At 36.4% G+C, this 20,465-nt stretch overlaps 1 protein-coding gene across 1 annotated transcript in view; it reads right to left on the reverse strand.

Annotated features, from left to right (window-relative positions):
- The window catches only part of CEP89 (centrosomal protein 89kDa), a 36,108-nt gene that overhangs the window by 15,312 nt on the left and 331 nt on the right, over positions 1-20,465 (reverse strand). Inside the window, exons 2-17 of the mRNA XM_010192287.1 lie at positions 20,099-20,450; positions 19,073-19,179; positions 17,682-17,837; positions 16,919-17,108; positions 15,654-15,759; positions 14,245-14,273; positions 12,959-13,010; positions 11,398-11,616; positions 10,871-11,013; positions 10,501-10,551; positions 9,326-9,409; positions 8,283-8,390; positions 6,582-6,693; positions 4,929-5,109; positions 3,063-3,230; positions 2,246-2,387 (exon numbers count right to left, since the gene is read on the reverse strand). Coding sequence (XP_010190589.1) covers positions 2,246-2,387; positions 3,063-3,230; positions 4,929-5,109; positions 6,582-6,693; positions 8,283-8,390; positions 9,326-9,409; positions 10,501-10,551; positions 10,871-11,013; positions 11,398-11,616; positions 12,959-13,010; positions 14,245-14,273; positions 15,654-15,759; positions 16,919-17,108; positions 17,682-17,837; positions 19,073-19,179; positions 20,099-20,450 — 2,200 coding nt within the window. The remainder of the gene's footprint in view (positions 1-2,245; positions 2,388-3,062; positions 3,231-4,928; positions 5,110-6,581; positions 6,694-8,282; positions 8,391-9,325; positions 9,410-10,500; positions 10,552-10,870; positions 11,014-11,397; positions 11,617-12,958; positions 13,011-14,244; positions 14,274-15,653; positions 15,760-16,918; positions 17,109-17,681; positions 17,838-19,072; positions 19,180-20,098; positions 20,451-20,465) is intronic.

Raw genomic sequence — 20,465 nt, forward strand, 5'->3', positions numbered from 1 at the left:
GTTAAATCCACTAGAGGATTCAAGAGTTAAATAACTAGGTTTAAAGGTCAGCAATGTCTGACCACCTTGAACTACTCCTATCACTCCCAAGACACATCTTCTTTCACAGAAGTCAAAATTTACTAGCATTGCTGGAGTCTGTGAACTTTGTACTCAGTCAGTGACATGCTGATTTACTGTGTGGTAGCTGAATCATGCAATACAATAAAAGAATCATTTTGACAGCAGCTAACTCAAGATTACAGTTCACCATCAGTGTTGCACTATCAGAATTGTTTTAAATAAATTTGTTGCTGCTCTGTTTTACTAGATTTATCAGTAGGCTGTGACTGTTCCTGGAAACAGTAAATTTAAGACTATCCATTTATTTTTGTGGCGATACTATGGATTTTTTTTTTAATCCTCATAAAGGAAGAGGAATATAGGGTAATTTCTTAGAGTGCTGTACCCTTTCTGCTCTCCCTGATCTTCTGGATTAAGTCGCATAAAATGAATTCTAACGTTTCAATTCAGTTAGTGAATTAAAAAAGAATAAGGGTAGGGTAATAGCAGTAGCTGAACAGAGTAAATAAACCTGACATTACTGAATTTTGAGGTGAGGGGAATAATAAATTTTTTTATACATCATGCTCAGTAGTGACTCTTCATAATCATTAGGGTCTGGCTCTAATTATTTTTTATTCTTCTGTTTTCCAGGCCTTCCCATTAGACAACTTCATCAGACTACCTCACTACAAGATACCTGCAGTCTAACTTCCTGCCAAGGTAGGTTTTAAGTTCAGCAATTAACAGCAGGACCAGATTGTTCCAATTCAGCTCTACCAGGAAAACACAATAAACTGGGTATTTAAAGATTTTGCTGGTACTACACTATTTCAGTAGAAAAGTTTGTCTTTGAGTATCTCTGCCATCAGCCCAGACACAGGGAATTCTTAAAAAATAAGCAAGGCTTGTGTGCCGTTTAGTATCTAAGCCACAAAATGGAGAATTAATGGATGGCCAGTAAGTTATGTGTCACCATCATACACATGCACAAGAGTATGTGATCCAAAAGGAAGAGAGAAATTCTGTTTTGCACGACAGGACTGGCTTCTAATTGCTGGATCAATTTCTACCTGTCAAAGAAAGGCCATAGTTGACTGCATTTTGGGCTGAGCTTTTTGCACACGCATAAGACTTGATATTCTGGTGTGTATATCAGGGGGAGGTTTCAGAAGGGGAGAATTATGTCAAATACTGCACACTTGCAAAGATGGGGGTTACACTACATTGTGGTGATTAAAGTTGTCTTAAGACATCTTTCCTTCTGAAACAGGCTTTTATTGCTGAAAGTACTCTGAAGATCTACTAGGATATTATGTAGCCAAACGGCACACCTTATACGTAGGTAATTCTGTATCTCTGTGATATTTCTAATGTGGTATGCTAAATGTTTGAAAGTAGATATACGAGAGATTGAAAGATAAGAACCAGTTCCTCTAATTCCTGGGAGACATCTATTGTGCCTAGTTTCACAATCCTGAAGTCCAGTTTGCAGTGGACAAGGATTTGAGTTCACCATAGTTCCTCTTCTATAATTAGGAATTAACCACTACAGAATCTTTGTAGCCAGCCTTTGTCTAATACTTGAACAACAGAAGCAAAAGAAGCTTTTTAATTTAAAGAGTTTTGTGAAATGGTTTCCAGAGCCAATCTGAAGACAGAGTTAACTTCCATGCCAGACACTTCTGCTAAACAGAAGTTGTTCCAAAACTCTCACCCAGCCTGTCAAATTGACTGCTCACCAAAAAAGAGCAATAGCATGCACACATATCCACAGTAGAAGGTCCACACAGATCACTTCAAGGATAACAGTTTACCTTTAGATTCAGAAATGTATATTAAAAAATTTACAATTGCATGCTATTTTTAATATGATGTGTAGCTTCAACGATTTAAGCCAATCTCTAAAAATAGGTTTAAAAACTGTTTTAAACTTGATATATATCATTGCAGACACTAATGCTGATGTGAGTTAAGGCTTAATTATGTTATCTCCAGAAATTAGAGAGTTGCTTTTAACCAGTCTTCTAAAAATTCTTTTGCTGCTCCTGTCCTATTTGCAAAAGTCTATTTAAATAGCTAAATCCTGAAATGGAATTTATAGCTTTTTTTTGATAATTCAAATTAAGAATAACTTGTGCCAGTAGGATGATAATTGTGTGAAATATCAATTAAGTCATTTTAGTTATTTAAAGATAACTACCAAAAAAATAAGATGATTGCGTTCCTGAGCTATCTTCTCCACCAAACCAATAAGGTTTGTTAGATAGTGATGCGCTGCCACTTCTTTTTCCATTGCTTCCTCCAACTGCAGTGTCAAAAAACCTATTTTCTTCTTTAATCGCCTAAAAAATTAACAGAAAACGGAAAATCTTCAGATGGGGAATTAATAATGGCATTGCATAGGCAAAACAACTTGTACAATTCTCAAACAATCAAATATACTGTTCAAGACACATTGGCTCTAAATATTTACAATGCCAATAGTATAATTTCCCACTTTTCAGGGCTGTCTTTCCTTAAAAGATGTTGTGTGAATAACAGTAAAAATGATTCAAAAGAACAGTTTGTGCAATGGCTACAAGCTCATATTTAAGAAAGATAACAGTAATATTGTTTTTACTTTTTAACTGTTGTGAGCCCAACTCTGAACCACTTGGGTGCATGAGAAGGTCTGCAAATAGTGCAGGAACCTATTTTTAAGGTGAGTACACAAATGACTAATTGCTATAGCTAGCTACTAACATTAAAGATTTATTCTTAAATTGGATGTAGACATAGTAAAGTATGTAGGTAAACATATAAAGTTAAGTAAACATATAAAGTAAACATAAAAAGCTTAGCAAAGCTATTTGACAACCAGGCCTTTAGAAGTGACAAAGATCTGTTTAGGAAACATTTTTTCTGTAATAGGTAGAAATTACACACTGTGGGATGTCAGACTATTTTCACAGGTATTTTTGCTGTTATTTTTAGAAATACAAGTATTCCTATATAAGAAAATGAGAACGTGATACAACCTGTTTGTCTTTTGTGTCATTTCCATCTCAGTTTCCAGGACCTTGTTGTCAGCCATGAATTTATTTTTCTCTAAAAGCAGTTTCTTGTTTTGAGCTTGCAGTGATGCTATCTTTCCCATTAGATCTTCCACCTCACAGCACTTTTTCTCCTGCTCCTGTTGTAAACAGCTGCAAAAACGAACAGCATGTTGTGATGTATGTGATGCCTGTTCTATTTCACTAAACTAAAAAGCTAATTACAGTAAGATACTCATGTTAAAGGTATGAAAAAGATACATTGAGAATGCTTGATGTTCAGTGCTGCATCAGAGAGGTATTACAATCTCACGACATCAAATCATCAATGAAGCATAACACAAACAAAATTATTCAAATAATTCACCCTGACTGCACTTGAAATAGAATTTAAATTATAAGACTATCCCACATCATCCAAATATATTCCTTTCCTACTTTCTTTAGGAAATTACTAGCAATGCCAAATAAAAAGGTCTGAGAACTTCTTAGGAATGCACTGTACCAATAAAGAGTAACTTGCACAACCCTAAATCTTGAAAGCAAACAAATTTACAGAACATCATTAGAAAAACATTACAGAATATGCTGCATGACAGCACTTGTGCTGCTTCATGTTATTTCCATATTGTAAAGACTGGAGAAACTTAGTATTTTTAGTTTAGAATTTCAGGATCCTTCAGACATTTTCCCAAATACAGGAACAAAAGAATGAGAACGTTTTATATACAGTGTTGATAGAGGCAAATAGAATTGACAAAGATGATGCTTTTCATTCCTCCTATTTAAAAAGGTACATTTAGCAGTATGAACTCCATGGCAGAAACATTTCTACCAATGTCTGTAGATCTGGGATTTCCTTCTGTAATTTTGTCTATAAAAAGCTAGACAGTATTTTGAAATATCACAGAATCACAGAATGTTAGGAGTTAGAAGGGACCTCAAAAGATCATCCAGTCCAACCCCCCTGCCAGAGCAGGATCACCTAGACTGGGTCACACAAGAACACATCCAGGCAGGTTTTGAATGTCTCCAGAGAAGGAGACTCCACAACCTCTCTGGGCAGCCTGGGCCATGCTCTGTCACCCTTACAGTAAAAAAGTTTTTCCTCATGTTCAGATTGAGCCACCCATTGCCCCTTGTCCTGTCATTGGCTGTCACTGAGAAGAGCCTGGCTCCTTCCTCCTGACACTCGCCCTTTACAAATTTATAACCATGAATGAGGTCACCCCTCAGTCTCCTCCAAGCTAAGGAGACCCAGCTCCCTCAGCCGCTCGCTCCTCATAAAGGAGATGCTCCACTCCCTCCATCATCTTTGTGGCCCTGCACTGGACTCTTTCAAGCAGTTCCCTGTCCTTCTTGACCTGAGGTGACCAGAACTGAACACAATATTCCAGATGTGATCTCACCAAGGCAGAATAGAGGGGGAGCAGAACCTCTCTTGACCTACTAAACACACCCCTTCTGATACACCCCAGGATGCCATTGGCCTTCTTGGCTCAAGGGCACATTGCTGGATCATGGTCATCCTGCTGTCCACCAACACCCCCAGGTCCCTTTCCGCTGTGCTGCTCCCTAGCCAGTCCGTCCCCAACCTATACTGGTACATGGGGTTGTTCTTTCCCAGATGCAAGACCCTACACTTCCCCTTGTTGAATTTCATTAAATTCTTCCCTGCCCAACTCTCCAGCCAATGTTCCTCTACCTTTCTTTGTACTTTGGTAGTTACCTTCCTAGATTACCAACATATATTTCTCCTTGCCTCCTACCTAGAGAGTCATGTATATGTGGATCTCTTAATATGAATGCTTTGCAGAATTGTTTCTCTGTGCACAATATGTAAACTCTCACCTTTTTAAATCATTCACCAAAGCAAAGTGCTCCTCTGCTGCTATTCTGCTATCCAGTTTGGCTTTCAGCTCTTCACAAGTAGATCTCAAAGCTTCCACTTGCTTCTGATACTCTGTTATCTCCTCTTCTTGACTCCGTTTCTTATCTTCTAAGATTATTATCTGTTTGGTCAATTTTGAAGCTTTTGGGAGGAAAAAAACCACAACTGTGTACAGCAGAACTAATAATTAAATCACCTAGTGAAAGTCCAACTAAACCAGTAATATGTTAATTCATAGTTGTTCATAGCATTATGTATCAGTGGATTTGTCAGTTTGGTTTGTATTTTAACAGTTTGGATTTTTTTTTTTGGAGTCTCAAGCAGTTTGTTTCGGAAAAGTGCCAAACCAGACTACTTCTTTTTAGGGCTATAAGCTATTTGCTCATTGAAATGTCATTTTACTCTGAAAAAAATCCTGATTCAGATTTTTCTAATTCATCAAAAGAACCAAAAATGAAACATGACTTTTGTAGCCCAGTAGATAGGGCACACATCTGGAGACTGCCTGGTTTCTGTTCACTGTTCTCCGAGCTTTTCCTGTAGTATGTATTTCAATTGCTGGGTACACTGCTAAAACAGTTGTAAGAACTGGCTGGAAGAGCAGGGGTCTTGTTTCCTTGTGAGAACTCCAGCAATAGATAACGAAATCTGTCAGTGTTTACTAGGGATGTTCTGACAACTCATACCAGATCAAGTTATTTTGATATTTCAAAAGAGGAACACCTCATATTGGGGTATTGTCTGGCCTTTACCCTTGGGTACGGTAATTTGTTATCCTCTAAATGCAGATAGAGAGAGATATAAAACTCTAAACAAGAAACTTACTTTCCTTTTAGTTTTTCAACTATTTATGGAACTAGATGGCAGATGAATAAAAAAAAATTCAGAGTTGGAGTTTAGCTACATAGGTGCACTTAAGAAAACTGTTCTCATCAGCAACTTATGTTACTCGCGCATAACTGAATGTTTTTCAGAACGTCCTTATCTGTGAATTAAGATTCAGCTTAGCTTTTTTAAACTTCACTAAGAAATCTTACTTTCAGTTTTGGGAATTTACACTACAACATGCTTGTTCTCCTTCTAGTATCCAGTCAGAAGGCTATTAATAAGAAATATCCTGAGGAATCTGCCGATACAAAAAATAACTATCAGCAGAAAAATTGATCTTGGTCAAGAAATAACGTTTACAAGGAATATTAACTGTTCTGAACTCAAGCAAATACAAACCTTTGATAAAACAGCTATAGAGAACAGATTATTACTTGAAGATGCATGTAAATTTAAGCACTATCAAATTATAAAAGCATAAAATCAAATACCACTACTTATGATATAATTAACTATATTAAGTCATAAGCACTGGTTACAAAGTAGAAAATTTTAAAACTCTAGAAATTATAAATTGAACATTTAAATAAGCAAATAATACCTCACAAATACCAACCTATAAATTTTCAAGTGCTCTTAAATGATGGAAATTAGCATATTGCTGTTTAACAAAATAAAAACCCCCATGAAAAAACCAAACCGAAACCAAACTCCACAAACACAAAAAACCCCTGCAGATACCATCTTTGGTGTAGTTCAAATGGCTAGCAACGCAGGCCATTTACCTTCTTGAACATGTTGTCTGTGACTATCTTTTGCTTTAGCTTGTTGAATTTCAAGTTGCTCCATCAACAGTTTGTTTTCTTCCAAGACCAGCTTGGCCTGAGTTTGCAGCTGCTGCCTGCAATGACAACTGGCTTGTAAATAAAATATAATTCAAATACTAACCTATGTCCAAACAAAAAACACAACTGACTTCCAACAGTGTAATCTTAAATTCATATTTGAACCTCTTTAAAAACCAAATTTAAAACCCTAATTGAACGCAATGTCAGGAGCCAAAGTAAGCTTATTAGAGACATGAACTCACAACCCTCAAAATGTAAACTATTTTAAATAATGTTAAAATCTTCAACTAACAAAAGCAAAAAATCCCTATAGAAAAAATGAAGAATGTGTGTGTGAATTAGAACCACAGCATCATAGAATTGTTGTAAGGGAACTCTGGAGGCCGTCTGGTCCAACCCCCATGCTCAAGCAGGGACACCTACAGCCAGCTGCCCTGGACCATGTCCTGATGGCTTTTGAACATGAAATTCTTAGATTTACTTAACCAAATCTACACAGAAACTAAACACTCTGTAATTTGCCTTGAGGAGGCTCTCGCTAAAATTCAGTCCATGTTACTGGTTATATCTGTGGAGAGACTTAAGATCTGAAGGTGCTGCTTGAGTCAAAGTCCTAGTGCAGACACTGCCATATGATGTCATGAGTGCAGTAAGAATTTTTATGTTTGCTACAGTGCGTGCTGTTGTAAAACCTGTTACACTGGTTAGGATTCATCTTCCAATTTCCAGTTTGTTCATGATGAATGAATACATTGTTGTTTTCATAACGCTGCCCTCAGTCCTATAAATGTAGCTTAAGTAGCTTTGTATACTCCATTACTCCTGTTCCTGATGTACATACAGAAAGCAATGTTGTCCTTTCTCTGCCTTTGTTCTGCTAAATGAGAAAGGTCCATCTGTCTAAACTCCAAATAAAAGAGGCCCTCCATTTCCTTGGCTGCACCACAAACTCCTTCAGCTTTGCTTCTCTGTACTTAAATATGGATGACTGGGACTCTCCAGAGCTTTCCATACAATTGTGGTTTTTATTGCCCAACCTCTGCTTGAAGGACCTATTCTATCATACCCCAGAACTATACCACCTTTTTAGTTTTTCTTAATAGCTTTTGCCCTAAAAAGCTCACAATCATCTTGTGATGAACCTGTACAACCAGTCTTCTCCATCTCAGTTACCAACTGATCAACGCCTGACTTAAGTAAATGGTTATAAAGCCTTGTAAGTATTTTATACTACTAGATTTCATGATGTTGCATTGTTTCACTTCTCAAGAACATAAAATTCTTCTAATGCCATATTCTAATGCCATTTTATATTAATGAAAAACTTGTATCATTGACACATTCCTACTATTATTATAAATGTAAAAGTTAAGTATGTAACTTGCACGGTCTGGGACAGAATTACATGGGCTTCAGGTGCAAAACTTCACATTCACTATTTAATCTTTACTCCAAAATTATTTCAGGCGTTGCAGATCAGCATTGTTCCAACAAGACATAATCACGACTCTAACTCTTCAGCAAAACTTAATTCTCTCAAGGGGAACAAAACTCTTCCTTAATATCTGTAATCTTAAAAGTTTGCATGCAACAAGCAAAATAATGAGTAGCTTTTAAATTAACTTCCAGCAATATAACTTGCCATTCTGTAGCAGAAATAAAGTTATTTTTATTTAATTGTTCATGCAGCTCTTCATTCTCCTTCACCAACTCTTCAACTCGTACTTTAAAATTCTTCATATCCTCCTAGAAGAGAAAGGATTCCACATAAAATTCTTTAGAGGTTAGTATTTTGTTTTAATTTTTACATAACCAAAAACTTTTATAAACATCTATGCCTGGGTGCCTTCTAATTCTTCTGTTAACAGCATATTATCTCACTGCTCATCTTTAATTCAGATGTGCATACTTAACTTCTAAACAGCTTCAGTCTAGTAATATTTGATTAAAATAATATAGATATTTGAATTGTGCCACATTTTGCCAAGTGTCATTTGAATTAAGCAAGTTGTAGACCTTTAAAATATGAATTTAAAAAACTGAATTCTGAAAATTGCTAGATTCTATACATTTTCAGTATGAATGACATGAATTTGAATATGGTAGGATAATACAGTGAATTTACAGTAATAGAAAACCGCTGGCATTTTCTGCTTCTTTTATGGCTTTTTTTTTTTTTTTTTTAAAAATATTTTGAAAAGCTATGGAAGTTCTGCTCTGAAGCATATCACCATTTTTCAGATTCAGTGACAAAAAGTACTTCTAAGGAGCAAAACAAGCACCCATTCCTCAGTACCTTTTCCTTAAATATCTAGAAATAAATATTCTTTTACGGCAAAATCCACAGTCCTATAACTGGAAGAGTAGCTATACAAGGCACTGAATCCCCATTACAAATGACAACAGTAAAATCTTTCTACCATTGACTGTGTTTATGATTCTATTCAGAGAGCACAATTCTTGTACATCTTGGTGTAGTGTCTGCTTTCACGTCTGAAGAGGCTGACAAAAACCAGTCAGCCAAGTAGGATAAGCTAGCACAATAACTATGCATGGCAAAATAAAACAAAATAACTTTTAATTTTAGGCAGAGAACACCTTTGATAAACCTCTTGTAAAAAAATTCAGTAACTTATTTCCACCTCTGTGTAGAAGTGTATTTTCTTTAAATGGCCACTTGCCTCATGTTCAAGACTTAAATCTTCCTTTTCTCTTATTCTGTCTTCATATGCCAACAGAAGAGGTGACAAATACTTCATATCCACCTTCAAAAAAAACAAAAAACAACAATCCATATAAATAAGTTACAAACCATAATTTCATCTTTTTTTTTTTACTACTTTTCCTGCTATATATTGCTAGCTTTAAAGGCTATCAAGGGTTTTCATGTATGCCTTGCGGAGAAAAGTGCAGGACTTTAATAAGCACGCAGAGCACCATATGCAAAGGGATGCTGCAGAAGCACTGCTTTAGGAGCAAGCTTTGGAAATGACAAGGCTGGATGCTATACTCGCACATGTCACTAAAAAGCAACTATTACTTATCAGTATATGTAACACTGCAGAATGTGGATGCAAATGAATACAAAACCAAACTGAAACACTACAGTAAATACAGTTAATAATAATCAAATTTAGCCATGATTCTTTTTTAAGTGGGAAAGGTATTTTTACGCTCTCAAACCTGCATCTTTAAAACTACATACATGCATATGTGATTCTTGGATATTATGGACAGAAAGACAGAGCAGAAAGAGGACTTCCTATTTTTGTATAGTTCTCAGTAATGAGGAAGGAAAATTTAAGATCTGATTAGCATTCCCAGGAGAAATTGTTTCACATATTACAAATGCATTCAATTTCACAGACTATTTGCCTTCTGCTTGTCACAAGTTCACAGGCGGACCCATGAACCATTCCTACTATCAGAATCACTGAAATATGCTTTTTTCTTTTCATATTATCTTAAAAAGTATCACAACAGAAGAATAACAATTAAGAAAATTAGCAATTTAGCAACAGACCTTGAAGCAAGCCATATGCTAGACAATACTACATGAAGATGGTATTTATGATTCTCAGGTAACAGTACTTAATTTGCATTCAGTAGTTCAAAGTTGGTAATTGTATGGAGTTTGTAGATTACTGTAAATTCAACTGGAGCTGCACACATTCATTGCAAAGTTCTGTCCTACATCTTTCTATGCATCAAGCATAAATGTCCATCATATTCTACTAGGATGTGATAGTTTACTGGAACCAAAATATTCAGGATATTATTTAATTACTCTGCTAAAGAAATTCTACTACGTTACTTAGAAAGGAATGAACAGATAAGTGAATGTTATTTGACTTACCAGCCACGGTGGTGGTGGTCCTTTCATGGGTAAACATTTCAGTTTTAGATTCTAAAGTAGATTTTTAAGAAGATACAGAAATTATTTCCTGCTTTTTGAAGCACCAACCACTATCCACTGCAGTCACAACTATTACCCCAAACAAGCTTGTTCCTTATTACATGTGTTGCATAGGTAACACAGTCAACAAAACTGGAAGTTCAATGTCTTACTAATACAGAAAATTCTAACTTCATAAAGTTAGACTTAACGATAAATGCTTACTTTGAATTTCAGAAAAAGCCTATGCCATTTGTAGTCTTTGTGGCAGATTCGGAAAAAACAGTCCTAAAAACTCAGTACAAACTAACTTTATAACCAAGATTCTCACCTCTTCTTGAGACAATGGTCTGAATTTAGTTTGATAGCGACTTAATTCTACATTTAAACGATGGACCGTCATTTTCAAAGCATCATTTTCATCTACCAGTTCTTGTGCTTGTTGTCTGAGAGAAAGTAATTCTGTAGCCTCCTCTATTAAAACAAATATTTGATAAGTTCAATCAAAATTCAATAAATATTCACAATAATTTGTTAATTGTAAGGAAAAAAGTCTCAGTAAGCTAGAATCAAGAAGTAACTTCTCTCAAAATACTGTAATGGAGTAATCCCTCGAAAAATTACTAACAAAAACCCCCATTAAATTGAAAAAAAAAAAAACACAAGTATTTTTTTTCATGATCACACAAGTATTCATTGACAAAATGTCTACAAATGTAGAAAATACTGGTTGGAAACTACTTCTACATAGACACTTGCTCAAGTCAATGAGTGGAAACCTACTCCTGCAGGAATAGGTTGTATGAAATTAGAAAAATCAAACAAGATAACTACAGAACAGCTCATGTTTTTCCCCACCTTCATGATGTGATTTCTCTGCAGCTTCTTTAAGTCTTCTGTTTACTTGCTCTAGTCTCTTCAGGTTCAATTGCTGTTCTTCCATTTGCTGTTTTGTTCCCTCAGACTGCTGGACCACAGCCTGGTATGCCTTCTTCAGAGACCAGTTTTCTTGTTTCAGTTCTCTGAACTTTTCTTTAGTCATATTTTCCCATGCTTGCCTAGCTTGAATGGACACATCTGTAATGCCACAGTACAACGTATTTAAACAGTATTCAGACAGGAATAGGAGTTTCAGCAAATTCTAATTTATTTTTTCTAATATTAGCATTACATATGAGTGATACTTTGTAAGATATAAATCAGCTTATGGCTCCCAGGATATAAGGCCAGAGATAATGAAGAAAGTGGATTTGGAAAGAGCTATATACTGGAGTGGCTGCAAGTTCCTATCTTTTCTTTCAGACACTGAAAACATTCCTTCCTTAAAGGGAAAAAGAAAGTGTCAGCAGATCTGCCTCTGCCTGGTATCAGTGACCAGAGAGGTGAGACACAAATATCCACTGCAGTAAGCAAAGTGCCCTGCATGGACTAGTCAGTCCTCTTGACTCCTCCTTATTTTGATCACCTATGTAATGAAAGCTTTACCCTCCTTCCTACTGAACAGGCTTCCGTGATCTGTTACTGAACAGAAGATACTTAACAGTCCTTACAAAAGTAAAATTTTAGATAATTTGCAAAATCGTGGCTATAATGTTGCATCAGTAATAATGGATCACACTTTCAATTTTTTGGTCTGTATGAGCTAAACAGCTTACCTGTTAAAATGAAGGCTAAGATTTTAACCTTACAGCATACAGGCTTGAATATAACTTAGTACAGAACATTTCCTTAGTACAGGATACGTATGAAACTCAAGACTTGGTTTTGAAATACGGAACTACTTCTTACTGATCACATATAATAACTTCATGTGTTTAGTAATATTTCAGGCACTTACAGTCACTGTTAACTTCCTGTGAGAAGGCGTAAGATACTTGGACAGCACAGAGATACACAAAAGCCCATGAACTCACGATAGGCATATAGCCCATCCATGTGGCATATGAAGTTCAGAGGTGCTATGCCTGGAATTGTTACGTGGATGCAATAATGTACAAATAAGGCACCAGCTGAATATAGACCACATGTATCATATCACTGTATGTTTACCACTTCAGCTGTGATTAGATGCTTAATAATGGTGACATCCTCTAGTGTAGATGAAACTTAGGGGATTGGAGAGTTCCAGTATGACTAATTTCATTACATGGTTTCAAAACCATTTACTTAAGATTTCAAAAAAGTCGCACAGATTAGTAAAATAAAAACAAGTCTAAAACATCTCACATAAAAAACCTGGAACTATTGTTTTTACACATATATTATCATCTCCTGTAGAGGAGAAATATTCTTCCCACCCACCCCGCCCCCCCCCATGAATTAGACTTAAAGAATAAAAGGAGAAAAAAGTATTTTCATGTAGATATGCACACTATTAAAGTGAAGATGTATAGTAAAGTCACAGAAAAATCAGAAGTACCTGGGGATAGTGGAGGCTTTAGTATCAGATTCCCAGCTAATGATTTTTCTTCCTAGCAGAGAAATACACAAGTGAGATAATGTGCGTTGTTACCCTTTCTGAAGTACTCTGAACAGCATCACTGTTGGAGAGCTGAAGAACCAGAACTTTTGAAGCACTTCCTTTTATATCAACAAAATTTGAGACAGGACTCACTACTGACAATATATGATGTGCTGTTTGTCCATCTTGACATCATTTTATCACTTATCACTGTCATCAGTCACTTGTGGACACTCAAAACTCTGAATATTTTCTTTAGTTGTCAGAGGTGTACAGTTCTCAAAGCAATTCTATGGCTGACATAAAAGTTACATAAACATAAAGCTTCTTGACCAAACAGGATGGATGTTGCTGCCATTGCTTAGTTTGTATAATACAAGACTTCAGGACAGTCAATTATGGTATGAACTGTCAGTCCCTAACTGGAAATTCAGCAAATGAATTGAAATTTAAAATGTTCTTCAACTTTGCTGAAGAACTTTGTTCACCCCTCACTGGTAAATCAAGTACCTATTTTTGCATTTTCAGAAGGCTGGTTCATCAGAAAAGAACTACAGGCTAAATTTATACTACTGTATTTACTTGAGGTGAACATGATTGATTTATAAACTTTCTCCGCATGAAACGGCAGTGAAGTTCTGTCAAGATACAATGCCATGTAATTCAATAGATCAAAACACCGATGACTAAACGAGTCAAAACCCATAAACAATTTCAAAAGAAAATACATGTGGTCCAGAATTTGAAGAAAAAAAGGTGATGCAAACAATGGAAGACCATTTCTATAAGTAGTATTCCAGCAATCTGATCTGAGAAACTGAACTTTTGGGTATTGTTTTTTCAAGCTGATGAAAGCAGTCAGATGGGCCCAGCTGGAAAACTAGATAAAAACCTGATGAAGACAGGCCCAGAACTTGGAAGTTATCAGTAAGAGCTACCTCTTGCTATAACATGTCTCCCACTCAGTTTCTTTCCTTTGCATGGGGAACAACAGGGAAACAAACAAACAAAAAACAAACAAAAAACCACAAAACAAAATTAACAACACAACTATTTTTGTATGGCCTATTTACCTATATAGTAGTATTTTTTCAAAAGAAACAATCAGCCATTCTTTGTACTCCAAAAATAAAAGATTCCCTAATGGCAATAAATTAGTTTTCTTTTAAGTGACTGTAAACATCAGCTCTTTTTAGCACCCTCTTTTCCAAAACATCACAAATTAAACTTCATACAAGTCTTACCTCTAAATTCAAGCCAAGATGTTGGTCTTCTGCTAAAGAAAAACAGATCTTTCAGTCAATTAAAAATAAAAGTAAGTCCGTACACGATAAGGGTTTGTATGGATCTGTAAGCACATGTAATACATCCTGCAAATAAATGTAAGTCCTCCCAAAACCACAAATTAGATCACTAACTTTCCGTTATCTCTTCACGGTGTATCAGGATACCGATGTGAGACCTTACTTTACCTCACACTGTATAGATGCTACTTTGGAAGAAATAAAGCTGTACTGTCTTCCATGATTATTTTAGAATTTGACTACAAGACAAATGAAATATTTTCATTGATTTTACTGGGCTTGAATCCTACTGCATCTCTGAACACAAATGTGAATCTGATGGCTTGCAAGATTTGCAGCACTTACTGCAAAAGGGATTAGAAATGGTTTATAGATCCTCTTTCTTATCCAACAGTTCCTAGAGTGCTGCCATAGTGCTGCACTGTGAAAACTGCATTTTGCAGTTCTGGAACAAATTCTGGATTCCCGTTTTCCTGATTTTGAAATAATGGACAAGATAATTATGCAATAAAATTCTTGTGCAGGTAGATTGGTCTTGCTCTCGATTTTTTCTCCACAATATTCTATTGTTGCAAGAAAACAGCTTAATGAAAGGTCCAGTTATGAATTAAGTGTCCCTGATCTAATGAAATTACTTATTGCAAAAAAACTATTTGTGAAAGTTAACAATTCAGAGCTTAGGGTGATAGCCTGAAACTGATGATCAGGTCCCTCTATTCTGTCAGAACATTCCTCTGTGATCTGATGTACAATTTCACGGCCCAGACTTTAGATGGCAACTTCTGCAGAAAGGATAAACAATCCTAGTATCATGCCATTTGATTATTAAAAAAAATAACCTTACTGCTGATTTTCAGACATGACAGTTTTTTATCCAAGAAAAATGACTTATTAAAAATGTTTTCTTCTCTCTCTTTAGTGCTTTTTTTAACATTGGTAGTTCATACTTGTTTCCATTTTTTGAGCACTGTAACACTCCAATAGTTTCCAGAGTATAAACTGGATTGATTCTCACACATCAACAGAAACACAGTAGAGAATGACTGCACTAGGCAAGACAAAGTTCACAAAACTTCCTGCCCCCCTTTCTTTTTACATGTGCTGACAGGGGATACTTAGGAGTTTCATTTATACAATGAATATAGACCCATCTTCCCTCTTTATTCAGATTTTTAATATTCTGTAAGTACTAGAAATGGCTAAGTATTTAGTAGCATTTCTTTCACTGCCCTTAAAAAAAAAAAGGAATACATAATTATCATAGAGTATTAAATTTATTTCAGTCAATAATTATTTTTCGCCATGGAATTAAAAGGTATGGCATTTTGACTTCAAGTAAGTTTAGTTACCTTCTAATTGTCCGTTTGAATCATCCACCAGCACCTGAACCTCAGCATCATGAGAAGGTGCCTCTTTCTTGTCAGCATTAGTACTAGGAGATGTTGGAAACTCTTCCTATGTAAAAATAAGACAAGCTTATCTAAATCATGATAACGCTTAAAATAGCCCATGTGTCACAGTATCTGTATGAAACCTTATTGTACTAATGTCCCAATCACATTCGGAACTGTTCTCCAAGATTTTAAGATAATAATTGATGAGACATAGTACTTTTTTGTTTTAGGGGTTCCATGTAAATAAAATCTAAACCTTACAATGATGAACAAGCGGTAGGAAACTATGATTGCCATTTATTTCACAAGGCAAATATTCCCTGTGAACTGACTCAGTCACAACAGTCTGTGAAATTATCCTACATTTGCTGATTTGCTGTGTCGTATCTACGTTGCTCTTAATAAAAGATCAACCATTTATCTACTATCTCACAGCACTGAAGGGTTCATGAATAATTTTTAACACTGTTTGTGCTGTTTTTACCCTGTTGATCGCATACCCGTGTCCCACATATTCCACTCACTCCACTGTTGTGTTCTGGTTTTTTTTCCTCCCTTCCCTCCTCTTACTGACTACTATCTCTTCACCTAGGGGTGTTTTCTGATTTCTTTCACATACATAGCATTTTATTGCCTCTTTACTACTCAGTTACTTCTTCCTGTTTGTTTTTGTATCATTTTGGACTGAACTTTAAATGTGACTAACAAGTATTAAGCTTGCTCATTGCTGGTTAAAACAGTCCAAACCTATAGCAGAAAAATCCACCAGTCTTAAAGGCAGTGAGATAATTTTGTTTGATTTTGAATCTCCCTGTCTCTATATGGGTCTCTGCTCATTAGCACAATACTGAATCATTACCTAACCTTTCACCATTTAAAAGTAAAGTTCCCAGTGCTTTAAACAAATGATCTACTATATAAGTATCACGCTCAACACAGAACACTGGACAATTTACAAGACTAAATTATGCACAATCATTATACACAATACCAGCGTTTTCCTAGTAAGAAAAGTCTCCTGGTAATAAGAGATACGGAATCTGTGAAGATCAACAAACCTAACTCAAGTAGGAGTAAGTGAACCACAAAAAGAAGCATGTGAAACAAAACTGAATAAATGTCTGAAGAGTAAGAAAAGAATGAAAAGCCTTAAAAATATGTAATATTTTCATTAATATATTAAAACATGGTAAAGAAATCGACACATTTGAAAGTCCTACCTTTTTGTTTTTGCAGGGAACAGCATAAATAGCACTGGTGCTACAGCTTTCTCCCCTTTTCTCATTACTCTGACAGCTGGACTCTGCCTCTTTATCAGCATCTGTATCCATGTCCTCATCCGCACCATAATTGCCTGATATTTCCAGGGACTGTACAGATCTGTTGCTACCATCAAGTTTCCAATTAGGCCTGCAAGTAGAAAGCAGTTTTAAAGCCTGACTCAGTGTTGCTTACTCTTCAAAAAAACCCAAACAGTCTTGCAATAAACACAAGTCCAAACAGCCAACACAAGCAGACATCTAAGCATATGTTAGCTGCAAACAAGGAATCTAGCCTATATGTATGCTTTAAAATACACAATTAACCCTGGAGCTATATTTTCTTCTCTATTTTAAAGAAAATACGAGATTAGAGATAGAAGGTTGCTAATTCTACCAGAAGAGGAGTCTGAAATAATTATTTAGCACAAAGGAAATACCTGACAATTAATTCAGATGATTCCTCAGTGATTAACTGTTTGTATAATTGATCGTCATTTGGCAGAAATAATACATGGTTTTACACGTGACTGCTATACAACCCATCTGTGTGACATCACTTTATGAGAAATGGAATAAAGACTGTAGACACTTCAGACCCAATTAATGATGTGGTAAGGAAAAAAGGGGCTGTAACAGCAGACGTTTGCTGTAACTCCTAAAATTGTATCATTGATAGATTCTATTTCTAATATAAAACATCAAAACAGAAAGTATACAATACCCCATTCTGAGCTCTGTGACAGTCGCATATGGTTCAAAACATTCTTGTTCCACGTAGGTGGAATCATTTTCAGAAAGTGATCGTTGTCGAGGCTGAGGAATAGCAACAGTGCGCCCTGTTAGTGTTGTTGCAAGGATAGCTGCTGCTAGAGCAGATCTGGAACGAAACAGAATAAAGCAATAAAACAATACTGATGTATTCTCTATACTCCACATTTTATTTTTTCCACTGCAAAATGTTTTCACTATTTAAGCAAAGCAAAATTTCACAGTTAACAAGCATAAACACTATAACCAGTCCCTTAGCACTTTCCATAAACTATTCACTCCCAAAGAAAAGCACAAAACTGGCCAAGCTATTGTAATGCAGCTAAGAGTAAAGTACAATACCTATCAATCTTCCCAAATCACATGCATGAAAATCATGGAATAGAATTAGTTACATTCCCAAAACTGACATCAATTATTTACAGAACTTAGCATTCACTTTAGTCTTAACAACACTACCTAATGTTGCATTGAAAAAGTGTTCCGTGTTCTGCTGTTTTGTCTATTTTCCATTATTTCCTGCCTTGAACCTTACACTGATGACTCTGAAGCTGTTAAGAAATGCTGGCACATTGCAAACTAGGGCAAGCGTAAGTGGACAAGGGTGCCTGTCTGTGGGATGCTGCAGAGTATAGAGGAAAAAACAACTAGGAACAAAGATTAAAGGAGAGAAATGGCAAGGACTATAACAGGAATGAGAACTGGGGGTTAAAAAGGAAGAAGACATAAAGTAGGACTAAGTAGGAATGTTACAGACACTAGAAAGACCATAGAAAACAAAGAGAATTGAACTAAACATGGAGAAAACATAAAAGAAAAACTGTAATAAACTACAAATGAAGAGAAAATGTACTCTTTATGTAACTTGCATATATAGCTAATTCCAATCCAATCCAACATGGTTTAAAATCCAGTTTAAGTCCCTGGCTTTTTTTAATATGTAATAAAATGGCATATTAGCAACATTTAATTTATACTTTTCTAAAGAGTTAAAATTTCCTGACTTGCAGTACTAGTACTCCTACTGTCCTACACTATATTGCAGCAGCCAGATTAAAAATGGCCCTAACTTTAAAGGTCAATTTGTCTTTAATTGACTCAGATATATAGTAAGTTACATATCCATAATGGTCATTGGCTTAATTAATTAGCATGCTTAGGAGTGGGAGAAAAATAGGTATCTTTTAAAGTTCAAAGAAGGGAACTGCCCTAATTAAAATTATATTCTATTTATGAAAAGGTTTATGTAAATACTGCAGCAAGGCCATGCAATTCTTCTAATCATGCTTTTCTAGTATGCTATTATAGTTGATAAAGATAAAGAACTCCAAATTCAAAACCTACCTGGGCCTTTCTGGAGAAGGGTTTGGACTACGAGGGGGAGGGGTGCGGGGAACTGCAGGTTTAGGAGCTATGGTAGCAGCAGGGACCAGGCCATGAGCTATATGTTTCTAAACAATTTAAAATAAAATTAGTTGACAATGGCTTTAAGGATCACAATGAAAAAAAACACAGAATTGAACAGTACAAAAATTAACAATGCAAAATAACATAAAAAGGAAGAACAATTACATGCAATTAATGTAAACAGAAAACTTGAAATGGTTCCACAACATTTATCTTTTTAACATGTATGATCAGCTGCTAATGGAAGTTAGAAATGCAATTTACAGAAGACCCACAAATGCAGGCTTTTCACCCTTATCACAATCTGCAAAAAATGAATTTTAACTTACTCGATTCAAGTTTGGTTGTTTGGGGTTTTTTTTCCTGTATATATACTAGGAGTACTAGAAATTAACTTTCTTTCAAAATATTTGAACCCTGCTTCAGAGTAACAGTATTAGTCCCTTCTTTGTATAGTCAGTCAGAAGTAATCCTCAGTCATAGCAGCAAGAGATGGAAGAAAAAACTATCATTAAACAACTCTTGCAGTCAAAGATTCAACCTGAATAATATTTTTTAAAATCCTATATTTTTATCAGCAAATCCAGCATTTTTTCTAATGGTAACATTAAATACCAGCTCAGAAAAACAGACCGAAGCTCTCTACAAAGAGCACTTTGAATGGAATCACATAATGCTTGAGGTTGGAAGGGATCAACTAGAGAGGGTTGCTTGGGATCCTGTCAGTTCACTTTACGGCTCCAAACGTGTGCCTCGAGGATCTCCTCAACAAGCGCGGGGAGGGGGCAAGCTGCCCTTCCCTCTGGGGGCTCCGGTCTCCAACAGTGCCCAGAGGCCTCCCCGAAGGGGAAGAGCGCCGGGAACAGCTCCTCCACGCCGCCCAAGCCAAGTGTTTCTAGGGAAGACGGGCAGGCCAGAGTCTGAGGGAAAGGAGAGGCCTCAGGATCCTTTTTTTTCCTTTGCTTTGGATTTATTTTTCTCCTCGTTTTTCACTCCAAACTGCTCAGCGATCACCGGCATCAATCGCAGGGCGCGGCCGCCTTCCCCAGGGGCCCCCACCTCCCCCGCAGGCCCTGCTTCACAGGACGGAGACCCGCCCTGGACAGGGCGATACTCACGAAGGTGTCCTTCAGGCTTCTCCTGAAGCTGAACGGCATCAGGACCAGACAGGGGACAAGACTCTGCTAACACCTCTCCACTACTTTCTTCTGCTTCAGACGCTTCCCTCGGCGCGACCCGCCTGGTAATAACGGCGCGACCCGCCTGGTAATAACGGCGCGACCCGCCTGGTAATAACGGCGAGACCCGCCTGCTACTAACGGCGCGACCC

Source organism: Mesitornis unicolor, unplaced genomic scaffold (assembly GCF_000695765.1).
Source record: "Mesitornis unicolor isolate BGI_N332 unplaced genomic scaffold, ASM69576v1 scaffold6219, whole genome shotgun sequence".
NCBI lineage: Eukaryota > Metazoa > Chordata > Aves > Mesitornithiformes > Mesitornithidae > Mesitornis > Mesitornis unicolor.